This window comes from Anolis sagrei, chromosome X, assembly GCF_037176765.1.
Source record: "Anolis sagrei isolate rAnoSag1 chromosome X, rAnoSag1.mat, whole genome shotgun sequence".
NCBI classification, from domain to species: Eukaryota; Metazoa; Chordata; class Lepidosauria; order Squamata; family Dactyloidae; genus Anolis; species Anolis sagrei.
The window spans coordinates 31,991,044-32,014,969 of record NC_090034.1 but is presented as its reverse complement, the minus strand read 5'-3'; the positions used below and the strand labels follow the sequence as shown (position 1 = coordinate 32,014,969).

General features: G+C 49.1%; 2 protein-coding genes across 4 annotated transcripts in view; one reads left to right on the top strand and one right to left on the bottom strand.

Moving 5' to 3' along the window:
- The first annotated feature begins 1,117 nt into the window (after nt 1-1,117).
- Nucleotides 1,118-11,673, top strand: B3GNT4 (UDP-GlcNAc:betaGal beta-1,3-N-acetylglucosaminyltransferase 4). 2 transcript variants are annotated; one of them, XM_060785982.2, is made up of 3 exons: nt 1,118-1,429; nt 7,381-7,568; nt 8,737-11,673. In XM_060785982.2, exons 2-3 carry the CDS (start codon nt 7,458-7,460, stop codon nt 9,850-9,852), a joined length of 1,227 nt encoding a protein of 408 aa, XP_060641965.2. In that variant the 5' UTR covers nt 1,118-1,429; nt 7,381-7,457; the 3' UTR covers nt 9,853-11,673. The 2 variants fall into 2 exon arrangements, with proteins under 2 accessions (XP_060641965.2, XP_060641966.1); XM_060785983.2 differs by lacking the exon at nt 7,381-7,568 and having other exon boundaries at nt 1,185-1,429.
- Nucleotides 11,674-12,546: 873 nt separating this feature from the next.
- Nucleotides 12,547-23,926, bottom strand: part of DIABLO (diablo IAP-binding mitochondrial protein) — a 33,186-nt gene continuing 21,806 nt past the window's right edge. For both annotated transcript variants that reach the window (XM_060785985.2, XM_060785984.2), the window contains exon 6: nt 12,547-13,266. In XM_060785985.2, the coding sequence (XP_060641968.2) occupies nt 13,052-13,266 (215 nt within the window). In that variant the 3' untranslated portion in view covers nt 12,547-13,051. The remainder of the gene's footprint in view (nt 13,267-23,926) is intronic.

The window sequence follows — 23,926 nt, the reverse complement described above, 5'->3', positions numbered from 1 at the left end:
CTCTCAGAACTTTCCTCCAGTTCAAAAGCATCTATCTTCCTTCGCTCAGCCTTCCCTAAGGTCCAGCTCTCACATCTGTAGGTGACTACAGGGAATACCATTGCTTTAACTATGTGGATCTTTGTTGCCAGTGTGATGTCTCTACTCTTCACTATTTTATTGAGATTGGACATTGCTCTCCTCCCAAGAAGTAAGTGTCTCCTGATTTCCTGGCTGCAGTCTGCGTCTGCAGTAATCTTTGCACCTAGAAATACAAAGTCTGTCACAGCCTCCACGTTTTCTCCCTCTATTTCCCAGTTGTCAATCATTCTTGTTGCCATAATCTTGGTTTTTTTATGTTTAACTGCAACCCAGCTTTTGTGCTTTCTTCTTTCACCTTGATTAGAAGGCTCCTCAGCTCCTCCTCGCTTTTGGCCATCACAGTAGTGTCATCTGCATATCTAAGGTTGTTAATGTTTCTTCCAGAAATTTTAACTCCAGTGTTGCATTCATCAAGCCCCGCACATTGCATGATGTGTTCTGCATACAAGTTGAATAGGTTGGGTGAGAGTATACAACCCTGCCATACGACTGTCTCAATCTTGAACCAGTCTGTTGTTCCGTGGTCAGTTCTGACTGTTGCTACTTGGTCCTTATACAGATTCCTCAGGAGAGAGACAAGGTGACTTGGTATCCCCATACCACCCAGAACTTGCCACAATTTATTATGATCCACACAGTCAAAGGCTTTAGAATAGTCAATAAAACAGGAATAGATGTTTTTCTGGAACTCCCTTTCTCCATTATCCAGCCGATATTGGCAATTTGGTCACTCGTTCCTCTGCCTTTTCTAAACCCAGCTTGTACATCTGGCAACTCTCTCTCCATGTCTTGTGCCATTATTCTACTTGGAATTCATCATGATCGTTTTTCTGGGTGGGGGTCCGTTCCTCTGGAGGTTGGAAATCAGAGGCTGGATGGCTTTGGTGGTGTCTTCTTAACCTAGCAGAATGGGGTTGGACTAGATGGCCTTTGGGAGTCCCAACTCTAGAGGTCCCTGGAGAGAGAGAGAGAGAGAGAGAGAGAGAGAGAGAGCTGGATACCACCATTGGAGTGAGTCAAGTGGGCGGGGCATGCCGGTTTTGGCGCCAGCGGGTACCACACTCACTTCGTAATCACCTTGACGATGGCCAGCGAGTGGGGAGGAGGAGCCTGAGGGAGGTGCGCAGGCGCGGTTCCGCCCCCACCGGCAGCGCAGATTTGAATGACCATTTTGGCCAAAGGCAGGGTGCGGGTTTGGTGGCTAAGAGCGGAGGCGGAGGCGGAGGGAGAAGAGCCATGCCCTCCTCAGCCGGGCCGCCTCTTCTTCCTCTAACTCCTCCTGGCCGAGGAACCTGAGGGGAGCCGCCTGCCTGCCTGCTTGCCTGCTTCTTTCCACGAAGCGCCTCAGGTGAGGAGGGGCCCAGAGGGAAAGATTCCACGCGGGCCTGGTTCAGACACCCCCTCTGTGGAGAGAATATACAGTCCTCACGTTGGAAGAGACCCCTCGAGGCCATCCAGTCCGACCCGCTTCTGCCAGGCAAGGAGACACCACCCAAACCCTCCCGACAGAGGGCTAGCCAGCCATAGATGGGATAGATAGGATGGAGAGAGAGAATGAGGGGAGAGAGAGAGAGAGGTGATGGGTGTCATGGAATCCTGGAGTGGGAAGGGAGCCCCAGGGCCATCCAGTCTGACCCCCTTCTGCCAGGCAGGGAGACACCAGCCAAGCACTCCCGACAGAGGGCCAGTCAGCCATAGATAGGATGAAGAGAGAGAGGATTGAGAGAGATATATGATCGGTGTATCATGGAATCCTAGAGTTGGAAGGGAACTCTAGGGCCACCCAGTCTAACCCCCTTTTGCCAAGCAGGGAGACACTACCCAAGCCCTTCCGACAGAGGCACATCCAGCCTTTGCTTTGAAACCTCCAGAATGCGAGGTAGGGAGGGCTTGGGTGGTGTCTCCCTTCCCTGGGGCTCCCTTCCATCATAGGATGCTATGATACACCCAACATCTCTCTCTCTCTCTCTATTCTATCCATCCTATGTATGACTGGCTGGCCCTCGGTCAGGAGGGCTTGGATGGTGAGAAGGGGGTTGGACTAGATGGCCATGGAGCCATCTTCAAGCTCTAGGATTCCATGATACACCTATCACCTCTCCCTCAATCCTATCTTATCTCCATGCTATCTATGGCTGGGTGGCCCTTTGTCAGGAGGGCTTGGATGGGCGTCTCCTTGCTTGGGAGAAAGAGGTTGGACTGGGTGCCCTTGAGGGATCTCTTCCATCTCTAGGCTTCCATGATACGCCCATCATATATATATCTCTCTCAGTCCTATCTCATCTCCATACTATCTATCTCATCCATGACTGGATGGTCCTTTGTCGGGAGGGCTTGGATGGTGTCTCCCCGCCTGGCAGAAGGGGGCTGGACTAGAGGGTCCTGGAGCTCTCTTCCAACTCTAGGATTCCATGATACATCTATCATCTCTATCAGGGAGATGATATTGTCTATCAGGGCCTTCTCTGTTTCTGCCCCTGCCTTATGGAATTCCTTGCCTCCCTATTTGGGAGCCATGTGTGACTTAGGTCATTTTATCCTAGCACTTAAGACCTGGCTTTTTACTAGAGCATTTGACCCATGTTAATTTTAATATTTGTATGTATGTGTTTTATCCTGTATAATTTCTGCTGTGTAAATCGCCTGGAGCATCTCAGATGGAGGGTGATTAATAAGTAATTAAAGATGATGATGATCTCTCTCAATCCCCCCCCTCTCTATCCCCCCTCTCTATCCCCCCTCTCTATCCTATCTATGGCTGTCTGGCCTCTGCCGGGAGTGCTTGGGTGGTGTGCCTCCCTGCCTAGCAGGGGGCCTTGGGGGTCCCATCCATCTCCAAGATTCTATGATACACCCATCATCTCTCTCCATCCTATCTATCCTATCCATGGCTGGCTGACCCTCTGTTGGGAGGGCTTGGGTGGTGCCTCCCTGCCTGGGAAAAAGGGGTTGAACTGGACAGCCCTGGGGCTCCCTTCCAATTCTATGATACACCTATCCTCTTTCTCTCAATCCTATCTATCTATATCTATATTTATATATCTCCACCACATCTACCATATCTATGGCTGGCTGGCCCTCTGTCAGGAGGGCTTGGTTAGTGTTTCTGTGCTGGCCTGGAGACTAGGACTCAGTGGAACCATGGGTTCAAATGATAGGGAAACTTCCTGATGGTGAGAGCTCTTCAGCAATGGAATATGCTGCTGCCCGGGAGTCTGGTAGAATCTCCTTCCTCCTTTAAAGGTTTTTAAGTATAGTTCATCTATCTAGAGGTCTTGGATTGTGTCTTCCTTTGTGGCAGAAGATTCAAAGTGCTGGCTCTGGCCTATAAAGCCCTAAACAGCCCCAGCACAATTTACCTGTCCGAACACACCTCCCTCTATGAACCACTGCGAAAACTAAGATCTTTTTTTGGGGGGGGGGGGGCTGATCTCAGTCCCACCACCATCACAGGCACGTTTGGCAGGGATGAGAGACAGGGCCTTCTCGGTGATTGCCCCCCGGCTATGGAACTCCCTTCCTGGCAATATTAGATCAGCCCCCTCCCTCCTGTCCTTCCGAAGGATGGTGAAGACCTGTCAGTGGGACCAAGCCTTTGGGGCAGTGCAATGAGGCAATAATAGAATGGTGTCTTGAGATGGTTTTTTAGCAACTGATTTTAAAGTGGATATAAGTGATTTTAATGTTTGTATATATTTATGGTTTTATGTCCCGGCATTGAATGTTTGCCATATATATGTTGTGCTGTGCCCTGAGTCCCCTTCGGGGTGAAAAGGGCACAACATAAATGTTTTTGATAGATAGATAGATAGATAGATAGATAGGGGTTGGAGTGGATGGCCCTGGGGAGGGGGGAGGCTCTTCCAACTCTAGTAGCATGTTATTCTCATCCCTTGGGAAGCCAGACTCGGGATGAAAGTCAACGTGGTTGAAGGCTGGCAAGTCCCATTTAGACAAGGCATGGCTTTGCTGTTGGGCCGCCTTCCAGTCAGACATCGCTGGCATTGCAGACATCCTCTGGCTTTTCTTTCCGGTTGGCTTGGTCTAGACTGTGGGGCTTCCCAATGATTTGCTGCTGTGCGCTGCAGCAGCATTTCATACGGGACTGAGCAGGGCCTGCAGGAGGAAGCAGGGCATCCTTTTTACCCAAAATGATCCTTTTTACACCCCCCAGAAAGCTCAGCACCTGCACTGTGGTCAAATCGGGGCCAATCTGTGGCATCTTGTCGGGGTTTGGGTATTTTCCACCCACTTGCATCCTGTGTTTGCAACCAATGTCATCAAGAAATGTGCAGACAGCTGGGCAGCCCTGATGTCTTTCATGCAGATGCACAAGGGCAGTTGATGCAATGGGATGTTTATGGGGGATGGCAGAGTAGGTTCAAATCTGTGGTTATCAGAGCACAACTGGAGCCTGCGTTGTGCGAGAGGGAAAGGCTTCCAATCTGAAGCTCTTGTGTTTGCACTAGTACTCAGTATTTTATCTCCAGGCTTTGTATTCTGGGCAAGTGTCCATGAACTATCTTTCTCCCACAATTTGCACTCAAGGTGACTCCCAACAGGATCAATTTCAAAAGGGCAGCCAAAAAGCATCAAAGGTTATGTGTTGAGATCCCACTGAAAAATTATCCTTTTGTGGGATCCTTTTGTGGGGTTGGAAAGTGAATGTCCGCGTGCAGGAATGAAAAGCGAGTGTCAGGATCCACATCCAGTCAAGAGCTGTCGTTATGTTGCTACATAGGAGAGCCTGCAAAGTGAGCAATGCACATTAGTCCCATGATGCCTTGTGGCACAAACTAGGGAGCGCCGTTGCAACGTGGGATGCCTATCAGAGCTTTAAGGGTCAGTGCGGACGGGAGAGCTGAATCCTGCCATCTGGACGACTGCAAGAATACACACATTTTTAAGCTGGACGCGTGCCTTTGTGCGTCACCAAGCAGATGCTGGCTGTTATGCTGTCTTCAAATGGTATGGGAGGAATGCCAGCTCTGGGTTAACTTTTGAAACCAAGGTTTCATCAGCAGGCAAAGGAGTTTCCCTCAAGCAACAGGTAAAGTTGCCCAGATCGGCTTCCATAGATAAACTTTGCCTGATCCAGAGCCTAAATTCATCCCTAGAGTACTCTTTGAGCAAAGTGATCTCTGAGCTATGCTGCCAATAGAGACAGCTTTATTGATTACTAGCTTGGGGTTATTTGAAAATGTCATTTTTATATTTTACAAAATGCATAAGGTTGTGGGCAAACTACAAATCACATCATACCAGGTGAACCCCCTGAAACTCCATCAGTAGTTAAAGTTTGTCATGTTGGGCAAGTTTGCTCTAGGTGCATCATTGGTGGGTTCAGTGCGATCTCTGGCTGCAGGATAAACTACAGCTCCCACCATGGTGGGACAGTCCCCTCAAATCTCTCCAGTAGGTTCAGTTGGTCATAGCAGTTCTGTGTGCCAAGTTTGGTTCAAATCCGTCATCGTGGTGGTCACAGTGTCTCTGATGTAAGCGAACGACAGAATTGAATGTCAGTTCCCCCCAAACCCCTCCAGTATTTGCAGTTGGTCATGGAGGTTCTGTGTGCCAAGTTTGATTCAGGTCCATCGTTGGTGGAGTTCAGTTTCTCTGGTTATGGGTGAACTATAACTCCAAAAATCATGGTCAATCCCTCCCAAAAATCTTCCAGTATTCAAATTTGGGCGTATCAGGCATGTGTGCACCATCATTTGGGATCATGATGATGCACACAGCAATGTAGAGCAAGCACCTGAGGGCTCAGCTCCATGCTCTCACCGTGCTTTCTTGTTATAGGTGAACTACAACTCCTATAAATCAAGGTAAATTCACCCCAAACCTTTCTAGTATTTTTCGTTGGTCATGTGGGTTCTGCTTGCCAAATGTGGTCCTGGTCCATTGAAGGTGGGGGTCACAATGCTTGATGCAGTGTGAACTACAACTTCCATTGAGTCAGTCCCCCAAACCTCTCCAGTATGTTCAGTTGCTTATCAGTTCTGCTCTGTTTGCTGTGCTCTGCAGAAAAGAGTAGGAAAGGGTGATGGAAGAGGCAGTGGGCGGGATGATGCAAATTCCACACCAATGGAGAGTCAGAAAGACTGAGATGTTTGTGGTGGAGGAAACACATACAATCTAGGATGAAATTGTCCCCATACGAAAGCCTTCACTTGAGTGGTGGGCAGTCTTGTGTTTGTGGAGGTCACTGGTAGGGGTTGTACATCCACATGGCACTCACTATAACCTGCAATGTCACTGGAGGGAGGGGCTTTGGTGGCTTCCCATAGATGGAGATCATAGTTGTTTGTGGAAGTGGGAGCCTGTCTGTGAAAGTGGGCGCCCCAGCCACATACCGACATATTTTCATTTTTATTTGTACTAGCTTGGGGATCCTGTGGTGCCCGGGTTACTAGGAGAAGGCATTATTAGTTTTGGGATGTTAGGTAATATCACTGAATCCAGTGATGGTACTGCAAATCCCATCATCAATGGTCAGTCCTCCCCCAAACCACACCAGAATGTACAGTGGCTCATGGGGGCTCTGTCTGCCAAGTTTGGTCCTGATCCGTCATTTGTGGGGGTCACAGTGTTCTGTGGGAGTCAAAGCGATTGAAAGTACTGCAAATCCCATCATCCATGGTCCATCCTCCCCCAAACCACACCAGAATGTGTGATGGGTCATGGGGGGGGGGGGTCTGTGTGCCAACTTTGGTCCTTGCCTGTCATTCGTGGGGGTTGCAGTGGCCTGTGGAAGTGGCAGCCAGTCAGAAAGCAGAAGGAAACATCGCCACATACATACATACATACATACATACATACATACATGGACTTTTCATATATATATATATATATATATATACACACACACATACACACACACAGTATATTCTGGCGTATAAGACTCAAGAAAATCTTCTCAAAAGTCAGGGGTCGTCTTATACGCGGGTGTAGTCTTATGCATGGGAGTCGTCTTAACTCTATATTTTAACTGGAAAAGTTGGGGGTCGTCTTATACGCCCAGTCGTCTTATATGCCAGAATATACGGTTGTGTGTGTGTGTATATATATATATATATATATATATATAAAGTTCTACAAGGTAATAACACATGTTATTACATTTTTATGGTTTGTTTTTTGTTTTGTTTTTTTGGTCCCAGCAAGTGGTGCCTCAGGAGCCTGAATACTCTTCCTCACTACCTAGAGACAATATGCAAGCTTGTGGGTCCAACATCGTTATGGCTTCCTGGGTTTTAAACAGATTTGTCTGACTAAGAGAGCTTTGTCTGCTTGCAGTGCAATTTTCACACCTTTTAAAAATAGCCAGGAGCCAAATAGTTGCGCACCGATCTGTGGAGCTCTTGTAGAGGAGAATGCTTTTCCTTTGCCTCCCTTCGCGAGTCCCAGGTGCCTCGAGGGTGCGCAGTACAAAAGTGAACAGCAAAGGGATCCATGGGAATGTCAGAGGTGCAGAAGTGGCACAGGTATGTTGACTCTCAAGTGCACAAGATCCCCAGGTGTAGACTCGCTGCCTGTGCCTGATAAAATGTACTTTCTCTCGCCCTGGGTACACGTAACTTGATTCCTGTTTGCTGGGGAGGACTGGAATGAAAACTCTAACTCTCAGCCTGAGAAACCCGAGTGGGGCCAAATTCAGTGTTTAGAATTGTAGGAGGTGAACAGGCTGTCTTCTCACAGCAACACAGTGGAATTACTTACAGGCAGAAGTGAGATTTTCAGCAAGAGAAGCATAAACTGAATGCTACATTGAATGGATTTAAGAGCCAAAGCAGCCTTTCCCAACCATAGGTCTTCCTGATGCTTTTGACTACAGACACCATGTTGGTGTCCAAGATAACAGAAAGTCACCCCATTGAGGGACATTGAATATATATATATATATATATATATATATATATATATATATCTCAACTACAAAGAAGCATCTCCATGGGAACATGGTTCCGCCTGTGCATCAACACAGAAACTACTTCAGAAACTAAGTTTGGCAAGCGTCATTGAAGATGCGTTTCCATTTCCTCTTACAAAGGAGGGAATGCCTCTTCTGCTGCCATGAATACATGCATGTCAGGATTTAAAAAGTGCACTCCTTGCTTTGGAATGTGCTTGTTTTTTGTTGTGTGCCTTCAAGTTGTTTCTTGGTTTGTGGCAACCCCGAAACAAATTTATCAAAGGATTTTCTTGGCCAGATTTGTTCAGAAGAGGCTTGCCTTAGCTGTCAGGCTGAGAGAGTGTGATTTGCCCAAGGGCACCCAGCGGAGTCCCTTGGTTGATTTAATTGAGCTCTGGTCTCCCAAATTGTAGTCCGATGCTCAAACCATTACACCACGGTGGCTCGCTTACTCAGATGTAAATATCTGCAGATTTGATTCCCCGTTGAACTAAAAAGTATTTGACTGGACTAGGACAGACTTTCCAAACTGGTACTTTCTTGATGCAGTGGACTGTCATTGTAGCCACCCAACATGGCCAATGGCTATCACAGCTGGGGATGGTAATCTAGCATATTTGGAGTGCTGAGTGGGGAGTTTGGAGTAATATGTCTTTACCTAGGGTAATAGTCCAGGGATTATGGTTGTTGTGAAGCACAAGGACTGTCAGGCTAATGGTGTTCTGCTTTCTGTCACACAGGCACTCAGTTCTTCTGCAGCCTTTGAGATGCAGCCCAGGGCGAGAAATTTCTCAGTCTACATCTTGTTTGCCTCATTGCTAGCATGTCTGGTATACTTCAGGAAGGACCCCAAGTTGCCTTCAGCAAGTAGGAAACCGCCTCGGCCAAGTCTGAAGCGGACATTCAGAGTCCTTGAACTGGCGGAGTCTCCAAATTGCTTACCAGACCCTACGGTTGCAAATGCCTCAGCTTCCCTCCCAGAAGTTCACCGTGTTTTTTTAACCTCCAAACATTGCCGGAACTTTTCGACTCTGCTGAAGCCCTCCGAATGCAAGGCGGAGACCTTCCTGGTCCTAGCAATCAAGTCCGCCCCAGTGAATGTAGACCGCCGAGTGACCATCAGGAACACATGGGGGAAAGAGAGGGTCATTGGCAGCAAGCTGGTACGGCTGGTGTTTTTACTTGGCCGCTCTCAGGTCAAGGTTCAGGCTCACTCCCTCCAGCAACTCCTGCTCTACGAAAGCCTGGAGTTTGACGACATTCTGCAGTGGGATTTTGTTGATAACTTCTTTAACCTGACGCTAAAGGAGCTGCACTTTCTTCGGTGGCTGGTGGAGGACTGCCCTCAAACTCACTTCGTGCTCAAGGGGGACGATGATGTCTTTGTGAACACGTACAACATCATTGAATTCCTGAAAGATTTGGACTCAGAAAAGGACCTCTTTGCTGGAGACGTCATCAGCAAAGCCCGGCCCATCAGGAACACCAAGGCTAAGTATTTCATCCCGGAGACAATGTACCCAGCGCCCTTCTATCCCCTCTATGCTGGCGGTGGTGGCTACGTCATGTCGCAGAGGACAGCCCAACGGCTGCAGGCCACGGGCGAGGACACCGAGCTCTTCCCCATTGATGATGTCTTTGTTGGGATGTGCTTGGCCAAAATGGGCCTGACCCCCACGCACCACCCTGGCTTTAAGACCTTTGGAATCCAGAGGCCCTTTAATCCATTTGATCCCTGCCTCTACAAAGAACTGATGATCGTACACAAACTGAACCCGACGGAGCTTTGGGTCATGTGGACGCTGCTGAAAGACGATGGCCTCAGATGTGCCACGTCAGGGACCTCGAAACTATAGGGCAGATTTGGGTGCGTCTGGTGCAGTGTGTCATGGACTTTGATGGGCACTGGCTTAAATGGATATGAACATTTCCTTTTGATTTCAACATGAGGGTGTTTACAGTAGGATAACTTTGCTTGCACTGATGCTTCCCCCTTTGTGTATAATTGTTTACAGAAGTTTTCAATGGGTTGGGGGCCCACATGACTTCCCAAAAGTCAATTCTTTTGGACTATTGCAGTGGTTCTCAACCTGGGGTCCCCAGATGTTTTTGGCCTTCAACTCCCAGAAATCCTAACAGTTGGTAAACTGGCTGGGATTTCTGGGAGTTGTAGGCCAAAAACATCTGGGGACCCCAGGTTGAGAATCACTGAACTATTGCTTCCAGAAAAGTTCCAGCCAGTAAGGCCGAAAAGGAACTTTCCTTGTCACTGTGTGATGATGACGACACAGAGCTTCCAGGTTTACTAATAGTATAGTTCACAAAGATGTAGCAGAAGGGCTTCACCTTTATGCCCTGCTAGTGGATTGTTCTATAGGACCATAATTCACTAGTGGAAGAAAACGGATTGGCCCTTCTGATGTAATCTATCAGAGCACTCATCTATTTACAATTGTTGTCTCACTTCCAGTTGTTTTGCTTACCAGTTGCATTCCTTGACTGGATAGTTTTGAGACCAGGTTTTAAAAAATAAATTGGTGTTTACCTGGTTGCAGAGAGGGCAGAACCCCTTCCAAGTGAAACCCCTTTAATGCCACTGAATTGCATTAAGTGTGTGGTTAACCTGCCCTGGAATGGGAGGAACTTGACAGTGCTTTGTTTGGATTTGATTCACTTTGGTCAGGAGGAGACAGGAACAACTTGGACAACAAATATGCAATGCTCCCTACTTATCCAAAACCAGCAGGAGTGTTTCTGTAGTCATCCTAAACATGATCATACTGATAGTGTAGTTTCACCTCTCTGAAGGAAGGATAGCTTCAGGGTATGGTCTGAAGTCTGTCTTGAGAAAGTCACTTCGGGATTTTGGGATTTGTAGCCCCAAAGAATTAACTTTTGCAAGCTCAGATATGAAGGTATATGACGGTATCAGGGATTCCGCCTCCCGGTCTGCCTCCTTGAGTTCTTTGATGAACATCAAGCTGGGACGTCGATTTTACCTCTTCTAATCTGCCACTGAGGCATGGCTCCATTCTCGTTTCAAATCACTATTGATTTTTTTTCAGTAGCTGTCAGGGCTTCTGCAATGTCTGTGAAAGATTTCCAAAGTTTGCTAGTTAACTACTATTTCTGGAATTCCCAGGGGATGGAAACAGAAAAGAATAAATGGTAGTTAAGATAGTGAAAAATGTGGCACAAGAGAGCCTTGGAGATTTCTGTCTGCAGCAAGAAGCTGCTCTGCCCTTTTCTTGCAAACTTGAAGTGCTCTGCTGTTGACCCAAGTATAGGCAGATTCACTAGGCTTAAACAGCTGGTCTTTTCAGATAAGCATGTACAGATCATTTGTGTCTGGTAACTTGCATACTCGCCTCTCTATGGACTGTTATACTGTTTCCGTGTTGTAATGTTTCATGTGGTAACTTAACGAGAAATAGCACACCAACCATTTTATAATACCTGTAATAAATCATGTGCAAGCTTGTGTTTTGCTAGTCAGAATATTCCATGTGATTTCGGGGTGGAGGTCAGTCAAACACTGTCTGCTAACCCTGCTTCACTTTCTGTCCTTTGCAGTGAAACCAATGTCATATTGCTAAAAGGGATGGCACAACAAGTGGTGAAGCAAATGTTCTGGATGGCTGCTGCAAAGGCGGAAAAATAAATCAATGCCACAGCTTTGTAAGTGGTCCCTTGGATGGGGATTAATGACAAGTATAGCTCCCAGGTGGCAAGCCTGCCTTGTGAACTGGAAAACCACTGGGGCCCCATCTACCCATATCAAATACAGATGATCTGCTTTGAACTGGATTATATTAATCTACACTGCCATACAACCCAGTTCAAAGCAGATAATCTGGATTGTGTATGGCAGTGGAGAAGGAGTCTGGGTCTTCTCCCTTCCTTTGTTAAGCTGTCAGGGGCACAGAAGAGATGTGCGAGAAGGGAAATTGTAAATGCTCACAGTATTTTTCTTTCTGGACATATTTGAAAAGCTGGCATGATGCATTAGGAAGGAACAGAAGTGCCTTTTCAAATTATTTTCTTTCACTTGAGGAGTGATTTCTCTGTTTCTTAAAGCCTTGCGGTGTTTTCAGAGGTGAGCGTTGGGTCTCTCTCGTGAAAACCCTTCTACCGTTTTATCTTCCTTTTAATACTCCCCAGATGTCGCTGAATTGCAACTTCCAGGGGTGAGGGATGTTGGAAGTTGCAGTTCCTACAACATCTGGGCACAATTCCCACCTCTCTACCAGGTTTTTCATAGGCACCTCTCCAAATGCCCTCCACCACTGCCATATCTCTTTGCCATGTTGTATATACCATCTTTCCTTATTGCTAAACCAACCTTCTCTCCTTTGTGGCCAATAAATACTTAAAATGCAAAGTATTCAAATTTTGGCCAGGTTTCCTGAGATCCTGCGGTAACTTTTAGCAGTTACACATCCTAGCTTTGCATAGACAGATGATAGCATACACATCTCTCAGCTGGCTCAATGTCTTAGCTGTACAGCTACCCATTAAGCATTTTCCCTTTCAGTTACCATTCAGAGCACTCGTTTTACTTGTCTTTATTTTAAAAACTGGGTTTAGTAAAGGATGTCTGTAGAATTAAGAGAACAACACAGAAGTTATCTTTCTCCTCCAAACGGATTTTTAAGAAACACAACACAAAAACGTTTTTGAAACTCTAGGCACAATTGTTCATCACAAACACAAACAAGCATTTTTAGAACACAAGAAGAGAGAAAAAAAGCCCTTGTGGATTTGAACCTGCAGTAACCTCCAGGCTTTGGGGAGTTGAAGGAGCGATTTAATTTCTCTCTGTAATTTCGGTTTCCACTTGGAGATCACAAGAGACACAAACGGGCATCTCTGGTGTTTGTTTTCACATTTGTACAGCTGTACATTCAAGTAGAATTAACTTTCCCCAACAGGCTGGAAATGCACCTCCCCAGTTCAGGGCCTGTGGTCAAGCTAAAGGGGCTGCTGAGGTCCAAGGCCTTTCTGCCTCTAGGCTTTTAACGGAACAGGGTTACCATCCTTGCAGCTTTCACCTCTTCAGTCTTCACGAAGATAAGCCTCCTCTGCCTCCTCCACACTGGCCTGGCGCCTTGCAGCTGCCAAGGCCTCCTCTTCCTTCAGCTTCATGAGCTCCTCTGTTTGGACCTCAGCTAGCTTACTCTCGGCCTTCTGCGACAGCTGGCGGGCCTCTTGGATTTGCGTTCTCACCAGCTGGATGTGGTTATGTGTGCCTACGGAGGCCTGGTCAGCCCCTGCAAAGGGAAAGTTGAAACCAGTGGGTTCACCTGGGAAAACCAACCGGACCAGGATCTCAGGCACAAATACAAGTGTGGGTCAAAAAGTTTTGCCTCCTAAATCATAAAAATGTTATGAATGAACATATAACAGCAGAAGTTGCTACAGATCATAGCCTGAACTGTCCTTTACGCAAAACTACAGTTCAACAAAGTCACCATAAATTTGTACATATCTGCGGCATCGATTAACTCGCATCAAAACCATTTTGTAAAAATTCAGGTTTTTGCTTCGTGACCCATGATTTTAAAGCTGTTTGAACTTCATTCAAGTAATTTAATCTGAAACCACATAGGTTGTCTTTCAGAGGTCCAAACAGGTAAAAGCCTGAAGGGGCCAAATCATAAGCATTCTTCAAGGAATGATAGATTTCCATAGGTGCACAACCTTCTTTGGCCAGAAATACTGTACAATGGTAACTCTTTTAGCTTCAGATTCATGGTTCTAATCAGTCAATCAGAATAATGGGAGGTTGCTTACCTGTAACCGTGGTTTCCTGAGTAGTCACCTGTGAATTCGCACATTGTGGCATTCCTGCGCCTGCGCAGGCCAACTTCGGAACCTTCTAGAAAGTCTAAAGAATTGTATCCCCCTCGTGGCTCCACCCCCCCCCCTCTCGAGTATATAAGTTCACCGACACCCCAGGGAGAAGCGCAATAGAGTATTTGCGACCTTGGAGAAGGTAGGAAATGGTAGGCCCCATGGCAGTCCCCTCAGCCTTAAGGTCTTGCTGATTAATGCCAGATCCATCAATGGTAAGACTGCTGCCATTCAGGACTTGATCCTGGATTGGGGGGGGGGGCGGATCTGGCTTGCATTACCGAGACCTGGTTGGACGAGCTGGGGGGAGTAAATCTCACTCAGCTGTGCCCACCGGGCTTCGGAGTGCATCAGCAAGCCAGGCTGGGGGGGGGGGCGGGGAGGAGGGGTTGCAATTGTCTTATCGGCATTCCATCCCCGTGGTCAGATGCTCTGTTCCGCAAGCATCTGGGTTTGAGTGTGTCCACCTAAGGGTGGGGAACCGTGATAGTGTGGGGTTTCTGCTGGTGTACCGCCCACCCCGCGACCCAGTAGTTTCCCTGACTGAGCTAGCAGAGGTGGTCTCCAATTCGGCCTTGGTCTCCCAGCGCCTGATTGTGCTGGGAGACTTTAACATTCATGTTGAGACCCCCTTGACTGGTGCAGCACAGGATTTCATGGCCGCCATGACGACCATGGGGCTATCACAAATTATATCTGGCCCTACCCATCAGGCTGGACACACACTCGACCTAGTTTTTGTGGCGGACAGTGGAATGATCAGAGTGGAAGATCAAAACATCCTTCCTGTGTCATGGTCTGATCACTATCTGGTCAGTTTTAGACTTTTTGTGACCCTAAACCTCCGCAGGGGTGGAGGACAAATTTTATTATTATTATTATTATTATTATTATTATTATTATTATTATTATTTGCATTTATTGACCGCCCCTCTCAGCCCGAAGGCGACTCGGGGCGGTGAACAGCAACAAAAAGACAGTGTACAATAAATCAAGACAATACAAACCAGACAATACAAACATAACATATACTTATACTAAAAATCCGCTTCGTCCAGTCCTGGGGTCATAGCCAAAATTCATAGTCCTAGTCCATTCCAATGTCATTTCAAGATACACTCAGTTGAAGGCCTGCTCGAAGAGCCACGTTTTCAGGCCCCTACGAAAGGCCATCAAGGAGGGCGCCTGTCTAACTTCAACAGGGAGGGTGTTCCACAGCCGGGGGGCCACCACCGAGAAGGCCCGCTCTCTCGTCCCCGCCAGACGTGCCTGTGAGGCAGGCGGGACCGAGAGAAGGGCCTCCCCAGATGATCTCAAGGCCCTCGTGGGCTCATAGGCCGAGATGCGGTCTGCAAGGTATTTTGGGCCGGAACCGTTTAGGGCTTTGTAGGATAACACCAGCACCTTAAATTGGGCCCGGTAGCGAATCGGCAGCCAGTGGAGCTGGGACAGCAGGGGCGTTGTATGCTCTCTGCGTCCTGCTCCCGTTAACAACATGGCTGCCGCGCGTTGGACTAGCTGAAGCTTCCGGGCCGTCTTCAAGGGCAGCCCCACGTAGAGAGCGTTGCAGTAGTCGAGGCGGGATGTGACCAAAGCGTGTACCACCGTGGCCAAGTCAGACTTCCCAAGATACGGGCGCAGCTGGCGCACGAGCCGAAGCTGTGCAAATGCTCCCCTGGTCACCGCTGAAACCTGAGGCTCCAGGCTTAGCGATGAGTCCAGGGTCACACCCAAGCTGCGAACCTGCGCCTTCAAGGGGAGTGCGACCCCGTCCAGCACAGGCTGTAACCCTATACCCTGTTCGGCCTTGCGACTGACCAGGAGTACCTCTGTCTTGTCTGGATTTAGTTTCAGTTTGTTCGCCCTCATCCAGACCATTACAGCGGCCAGGCACCGGTTCAGGACTTCGACGGCCTCCTTAGTAGCAGGTGGGAAGGAGTGACAGAGTTGGACATCATCTGCGTACAGGTGACACCGCACCCCGAAACTCCGGATGATCTCACCCAGCGGCTTCATGTAGATGTTAAACAGCAAGGGGGACAAGATGGAACCCTGAGGAACGCCACAGATCAACGGCTGTGGCGCTGAACAGGAGTCCCCCAGCAACACCTTCTGAGTACGACCCTCCAGAAATGACCGGAGCCACTGCAGAGCAGTGCCCCCGAGACCCATCTCTGCAAGGCGCCCCAGAAGAATACCGTGGTCGACGGTATCGAAGGCCGCTGAGAGGTCCAGGAGCACCAACAGGGACACACTCCCCCTGTCTAGCTCCCGGCGCAGATCATCCACTAAGGCGACCAAGACCGTCTCGGTACCATGTCCCGGTCTGAAACCAGACTGTGCCGGATCCAGATTATCCGTGTCTCTCAAGAATACCTGGAGTTGTGAGGCCACCACGCTTTCCATGACTTTGCCCAAGAAGGGAAGATTGGAAACAGGCCGAAAGTTGTCCAATTTAGTGGGGTCGAGTGATGGTTTCTTCAACAGCGGCTTTACAACAGCCTGTTTTAGGCTCGCTGGAATCTTGCCTTCCCGAAGGGAGGCATTAACCACCACCGTTACCCACTCGGCCAATCCCCCTCTGGCCTCCTTCAGAAGCCAGGATGGGCAGGGGTCTAGGATGGACGTGGTGGGTCTCATTCCTCCAAGTATCTTGTCCACATCCTCGGGTTTCACAAACTGAAAAGAATCCAACAAAATCGGACAAGCAGGTGCTTGTGTCACATCCACAGAGACTGCATCTAATGTGGCGTCCAGCCCAGAGCGGATCAAAGCGACTTTGTCTGCAAAGAACCGAGCAAATGCTTCACAGCGCGTTGCCGAGTTGTCAGGGCTCCCCCCAGTGGGGGGAGTTAAAAGACCTCTGACAACCCGAAACAACTCCGCCGGACGGTTTTTTGCAGACGCAATAGTGGCCGCAAAGAAAGTTTTCTTTGCGGCTTTTATTGCCGCGGCATATGCCCTTAAAAAGGACACAAACCGTGTTCGGTTTGACTCGCTTGGGTCTGAGCGCCACACGCTCTCTAGAACCCTCTTCTTTCGCTTCATCGCTGCCAGCTCCTCAGTAAACCAAGGGGCTGGTTTAGCTCGGTTACTCGAGAGGGGACGTTCCGGAGCGATCTTGTCAATAGCCCTGGCCATCTCCCCGTTCCAGAGAGCGACCAAGGCCTCGACATGATCACCTACCGCGGCGGCGGGAAACTCCCCAAGAGCCGTCAGGAATCCACTCGGATCCATTAGCCTCCTGGGGCGGACCATCCTAATGGGTCCTCCACCCTTGCGGAGGTTAGGGGGCGCAGTGAGCCTAAATCTAATCAGGAAGTGGTCGGACCATGGCAACGGAGAGATAGCCAACTCCTCCACACCGCCACCCTGCTCCCATCCCTGACAGAAAACCAAGTCCAATGTGTGTCCAGCACAGTGGGTGGGGCCAGTTATTCGTTGGGACAGCCCCATGGTTGCCATGGCGGACATGAAGTCCTGAGCCGCACCTGTGAGGGTTGCCTCGGCGTGGATGTTGAAGTCCCCCAGCACAAGAAGCCGTTGGGACTCCACCGCCAGGCTCGAGACCACCCCCGCTAGCTCAGGTAGGGAGACTGTAGTGCAGCGAGGTGGACGGTACACTAGCAGAATCCCTATTCTGTCCCGGTCACCCACCCTCAGGTGGACGCATTCAAAATTTGTGGTCTGCGGGATGGGGCTCCTGGTTAGATGGATGGAATCTCTATAGACCACTGCGACACCGCCTCCCCGTCCTCCGGCTCTTGGTTGGTGTTGCACGGAGAACCCTGGAGGACAGAGCTGGGAGAGGTTTACGCCCCCCGCTTCATCCAACCAGGTCTCCGTGATGCACGCCAGATCTGCCCGCTCCTCCAGGATTAAATCCTGGATCCAAGATGTCTTTCCGTTGACAAATTAAGATGGTCCGCCCCAGGAGACTGATGGATCCGGAGGGATTCCTGAGGAATCTTGGGGTTTTTCCTGCCATGGAGCCTGGCGACCCTGTCGACGCCTTGGTCGATCTCTATAACAGGGAAATGACCAGGGCGATAGATGCGATCGCTCCCGAACGCCCCATCACACTGCGCCATGACAAGCTGTCTCCCTGGTTCACCGGGGAGCTGGCTGTGATGAAGCATGCGAGGAGGGGGCTAGAGCGCACTTGGAGGAGTTCTCGGGACGTGTCTGATCGAGCACGGGCTACAGCCTCGCTTAGGGCGTATACCGTGGCTATACAGGTAGCCAAGGAGTCCTATACGACTACCCGTATAGCGTCTGCAGCAAATAGATCATCGGAGTTGTTCCGGGTCGTTGGGGAGCTCCTTCAGCCACCTGTGGTGGAGATTTTTGACAACCCGGCAACTCGGTGTCGCGATTTCGCACACCATTTTGCAGACAAAGTCGCTCAGATACGCCTTGAGCTCGACTCCAATTTCATCGCAGTGCCAGAGGAGGTGATTGAGACATCTGCTTGTCCAACTTTGTGGGATTCTTTTAGGCTTGTTCCTTCTGAGACCATGGAGGAGGTCCTTGGGGCTGTGAGGGCAACCACGTCGGCTATGGACCCTTGCCCGTCTTGGCTAATTAAATCGACAAGGGAGGGGTTGGCTGATTGGTTTGGGTTGATCATTAATGCATCATTGGAGCAGGAGTTTTTTCCATCTCACCTGAAACAAGCTGTGGTTCGTCCACTCCTTAAAAAGGTCTCCCTTGACTCCACGGTGCTGAACAATTACAGACCGATCTCCAACCTCCCCTTCTTGGGTAAGGTGCTGGAGCGGGTGGTTGCCTCCCAGCTCCAGGGCTTTTAAATGACATCAACTACCTAGATCAGTCACAGTCTGGTTTCAGGCCTGGTCACGGCACCGAGACAGCCTTGGTCGCCTTGGTGGATGACCTCCGTAGAGAGCTGGATGGGGGAGTGTGACCCTGTTGGTTCTCTTGGACATCTCAGCGGCTTTCGATACCATCGATCATGGTATCCTTCTGGGACGACTCTCTGGGATGGGTCTCGGGGGCACGGTTTTGTCGTGGCTCTGATCTTTCCTGGAGGGCCGATCCCAGATGGTGAAGCTGGGGACGCCTGCTCGGACCCCTGGCCGTTGACCTGTGGGGTCCCGCAAGGCTCCATTCTGTCTCCCATGCTTTTTAACATCTTCATGAAACCGCTGGGAGAGGTCATCCGGAGTTTTGGAGCTAGGTGCCACCTCCATGCAGATGACACATAGCTCTACTATTCCTTTCCACCTAATTCCAAGGAGGCCTCTCGGGTGCTGGACGAGTGCCTGGCCGCTGTGTCTATCTGGATGAGGAGGAACAAGCTGAAGATCAATCCCGACAAGACAGAGGTCCTTCTGGTCGATCGTAAACCTGACCGGGGTATAGGGTGGCAACCTGTGCTGGACGGGGTTACACTCCCTCTGAAGCCACAGGTCCGCAGTTTGGGAGTCCTCTTGGATTCATTGCTTACGCTTGAGGCTCAGGCGTTGGCGGTGTCTGGAAGGGCTTTCGCACAACTGAGACTCTTGCGCCAACTGCGACCGTACCTCGCGAAGGCGGATGCCTTGGTCACCTCCAGATTGGACTACTGCAATGCGATCTACGTAGGGCTGCCCTTGAAGACGGCTCGGAAGTTCCAATTGATCTAACGAGCAGCAGCCAGGATGCTAACTGGGGCCCCTTACAGAGAGAGGTCAACCCTCCTGTTCAAGGAGCTCCACTGGCTGCCGTTTATATTCCGAGCCCAATTTAAGGTGCAGGTGCTTACCTACAAAGCCCTGAACGGTTTGGGACCAGCCTACCTGCGTGACTGCATTTCCATCTACGAACCCACGCGTTCACTTCAGTCATCTGGTGAGGCGCTGCTCGTGATCCCACCTGCGTCGCAAGCGCGCTTGGTGGGGACGCGGGACAGGGCCTTCTCCGTGGTGGCCCCCCGACTCTGGAACACCCTCCCCAAAGATCTTAGACAGACCCCTACATTGGCAGTCTTCAGAAAGAACCTGAAGACCTGGCTATTCCGATGCGCCTTCCCAGATTAGGAAATCTCCACTACCAAGTCCCATAAGCACTTTACTAGAACCAATGATTGCTGCACATCGCACACTGCACTTGCCCTAGAATGCCTCATATACACCTCCTGTCACATCAGCACTTTTAATCTTGTACCCATTACTCTGGCCTGGCTCAGTTTTATTGTGTGTAGTGTATTGTTTATTGCCTGTTGTTCAATTTGCTTTATTTCATTGTTAATTGTTTGATTTGCTTAGATTGTATTGTTATATTGTGTGTTGAGGCCTCGGCCTGTGTAAGCCGCATCGAGTCCTTCGGGAGATGCTAGCGGGGTACAAATAAAGTTTAATAATAATAATAATAATAATAATAATAATAAGGCCCCTGGGTGGAGCCAGCCCTCAATCCTCTTCCACCGCAAAGCAGCCAGAAGGTGTGGTATGACACTCGAGGGGAGGAAGGGAGGGTATGTGCGAATTCACAGGTGACTACTCAGGAAACCACAGTTACAGGTAAGCAACCTCCCATTTCCTGTCGTAGTCAACTGTGAATCGCACATTGTGGTAGACTAGCGAGCTATATTCTGGCTGGCGGGATCATGCCACCGCCAAGAACAAAACTGCTCTACCAAAGTTTGCCTCTCTCCTTGACACACAGTCCAATTTGTAATGGGAGACAAAAGTAGAAGAAGAGGCCCATATTGTAGCTCTACATATCGTCTCTAAGGGGATACCCTTCATGAACGCTGTGGAGGCAGCTATAGCTCTCGCTGAGTGACCCCCTAACCTGCTGGGGCAACTCCTTTCCTGCCAACCTGTAGGAAGTACAGATTGCAGAAACAATCCAAGCAGATAAACGCTGTGACGAAACTGGAAGACCCCTGGTATCCTTTCGATATTTCACAAACAGTCTAGGAGACTGCCTGAAGCTGGAAGTCCTTTGTATATAAAATGCCAATGCCCTTCTTACATCCAGGGAATGTAACCCTCTCTCCACTGCTGTTTCTGGGTTCTGAAAAAATGCAGGCAAAACCAATTCCTGAGACGTGTGAAACCTCGTAGCTACCTTGGGTAAGAAAGCTGTATCAGTACGCAGTACCACCTTATTCTTGTGGAATTTAAGGTACTCTAAGCGCACAGAGTTCACTAGCTCTCTTGGCAGAGGTTATAGCCACCAGGAAAACTACTTTCCAAGTTAGAGATCCCAAATTTGCCGTATCCATCAGTTCAAAGGGCGTTTTCATCAATGCTGAAAGTACTGATATTTCCCAAACCTCTCAAAAAACATTTAACTAGTGGGTCCGCAAAACACGACGGTAGTCCCACTTTCCTCCTGAACCATGAGGGGAGTCAGGTGGTTCGGCAGAGGAATCTTGAGTCCTCCAACTCTAAGACATCCTGGTCGCCTGTCAGTAAGGTTACCTCCTGGGCCACCTGGGGGGTGCCTGGTGGCTCAAGAGGGCCAGAGGCAGAAGCATTAGCAGCATCACAAACAGATAGGTCAGCACAAATTGATCGGTCTACACATACATTTTGGTCAACACAATTAAAGTTCTGTTCAGTACAAGTAATCTGGGTAGAGCTTAACTGTCCCTGTCCCCTCGTAGGGGGAACAGTCACTGATGTTGAAGCAGAGTGTGTAGGGGGGAAAATTGTGGTAGAGGTCCCACAGCCCCTCTGTTGCACCCCCCGGAATTGCCTCCATGCTGGCGAAAGGAGCAAAGGGAGGCGTTGGATGCTGTGCATACATGAACTGCCCCGAAGGCCCCATGTTCCAGGGTCCCGGAAATGGGTAAGGGCCTGGGACGTAAGGCCCCCATTGGGGAGCTCTGGAGCACGATCTCTGGTCCCGACGGGATCTCCTGGAGCTCCTGGCTGAAGAGGAGGAGGAGGACTCGGAGGAAGAGTCGCCCGAGGAAGATGAGGAAGGCGAGCCCGCTCCAGATCTCCCTTTCGATGGTCGTCGATACCGGGATCCGCCGCGTCTCCTGCTGCGGCGCGACAGAGATCGTGACCTTCTGCCAACAGTTGACCAAACAGGCACAGAGAAGAGATGTAGTAGTCATGGGCGATTTCAACTATCCCGATATTTGCTGGAAAACAAACTCGGCCAAGAGTACAAAGTCCAACAAATTCCTCGCTTGCCTTGCAGACAATTTCATGGTCCAGAAGGTAGAAGAGGCAACAAGGGGATTGGCTACTCTTGATCTCATCCTAACAAATGTGGAGGACCTGATCGATGTGGTTGAAGTGGTAGGATGCTTAGGGGCAAGTGACCATGTGCTCCTGCAATTTGAGGTACAATGAAAGGCCGAAACTAAGACAAGTCAAACCCGCATTTTGGACTTTAGGAGAGCCGATTTCCAAAAAATGAAGGAAACACTGAGCAGCATTCCGTGGACACAGATACTAAAAGACAAGGGAGTTACGGATGGATGGGAGTTTCTCAAGAGTGAAATACACAAGGCGCAGTTGCAAACCGTGCCAACAAAAAGAAAAAATAGGACAAGTGCAAAGAAGCCAGAATGGATGTCCAAAGAACTTCTAACTGTGCTGAGACACAAAAGAGACATGCACAAGAACTGGAAAAAGGGAGAAATCACCAAAGAAGAATTCAAACAAATAGCCAACAGCTGTAGGGAAAAGGTCCGCAAGGCTAAAGCACAAAATGAGCTCAGGCTTGCCAGGGACATTAAAAACAATAAAAAGGGATTCTTTTCTTATGTCAGTAGAAAAAGGAAAAACAAGGAGGCAATAGGGCCTCTTCGAGGAGAAGATGGGGCAATGCTGACAGGGGATAGGGAAAAGGCAGAACTACTAAATACCTTCTTTGCCTCGGTCTTCTCACAAAAAGAAAGTCATCTTCAACCTCAGCAAGACGGAGTGGATGAGGGATTTGAGGACATCCAACTCCAAATTGGGAAACAAGTCGTACAGGAATAGCTGGCCGCTCTAAATGAGTTCAAGTCCCCAGGGCCAGATCAACTACACCCAAGAGTATTGAAGGAACTAGCGGAAGTCATTTCGGAACCATTGGCAACCATCTTTGAGAGTTCTTGGAGAACGGGAGAAGTTTCAGCAGATTGGAGGAGGGCCAATGTGGTCCCAATCTTCAAAAAGGGAAAAAAGGATGACCGAAACAACTACCGTCTGGTCAGCCTCACGTCAATACCAGGCAAGATTCTGGAAAAGATTGTTAAGGAAGTGGTCTGCAAACACTTAGAAACAAATGCGGTCATTGCTAATAGTCAACATGGATTTATCAAAAACAAGTCATGCCAGACTAATCTGATCTCTTTTTTCGATAGAGTTACAAGCTGGGTAGATGCGGGAAATGCTGTGGATGTAGCGTACCTGGATTTCAGTAAGACCTTCGACAAGGTCCCCCATGACCTTCTGGCAAGGAAACTAGCCCAATGTGGGCTAGGCAAAACTACGGTGAGGTGGATCTGTAATTGGTTAAATGGACTAACCCAGAGGGTGCTCACCAATGCTTCCTCTTCGTCCTGGAAAGAAGTGACGAGCAGAGTGCCGCAGGATTCCGTCCTGGGCCCGGTCCTGTTCAACATCTTTATTAATGACTTAGATGAAGGACTGGAAGGCAGGATCATCAAGTTTGCAGACGACACCAAATTGGGAGGGATAGCCAATACTCCAGAGGACAGGAGCAGGATTCAAAATGATCTTGACAGATTAGAGAGATGGGCCAAAACTAACAAAATGAAGTTCAACAGTGACAAATGCAAGATACTCCACTTTGGCAGGAAAAACGAAATGCAAAGATACAGACTGGGGGATGCCTGGCTCGAGAGCAGTGCGTGTGAAAAAGATCTTGGAGTCCTCGTGGACAAGTTAAACATGAGCCAACAATGTGATGTGGCGGCAAAAAAAGCCAATGGGATTTTGGCCTGCATCAATAGGAGCATAGTGTCTAGATCTAGGGAAGTAATGCTACCCCTCTATTCTGTTTTGGTTAGACCACATCTGGAATATTGTGTCCAGTTCTGGGCACCACAATTCAAGAGAGATATTGACAAGCTGGAATGTGTCCAGAGGAGAGCGACTA

Excerpts from the sequence above, each read along its gene's own strand:
- B3GNT4 (XM_060785982.2), top strand. The coding sequence starts at position 7,458 with ATGCTTTTCCTTTGCCTCCCTTCGCGAGTCCCAGGTGCCTCGAGGGTG. Across the intron at positions 7,569-8,736 it reads GAGGTGCAGAAGTGGCACAG|GCACTCAGTTCTTCTGCAGC; the intron begins GTATGTTGACTC and ends TCTGTCACACAG.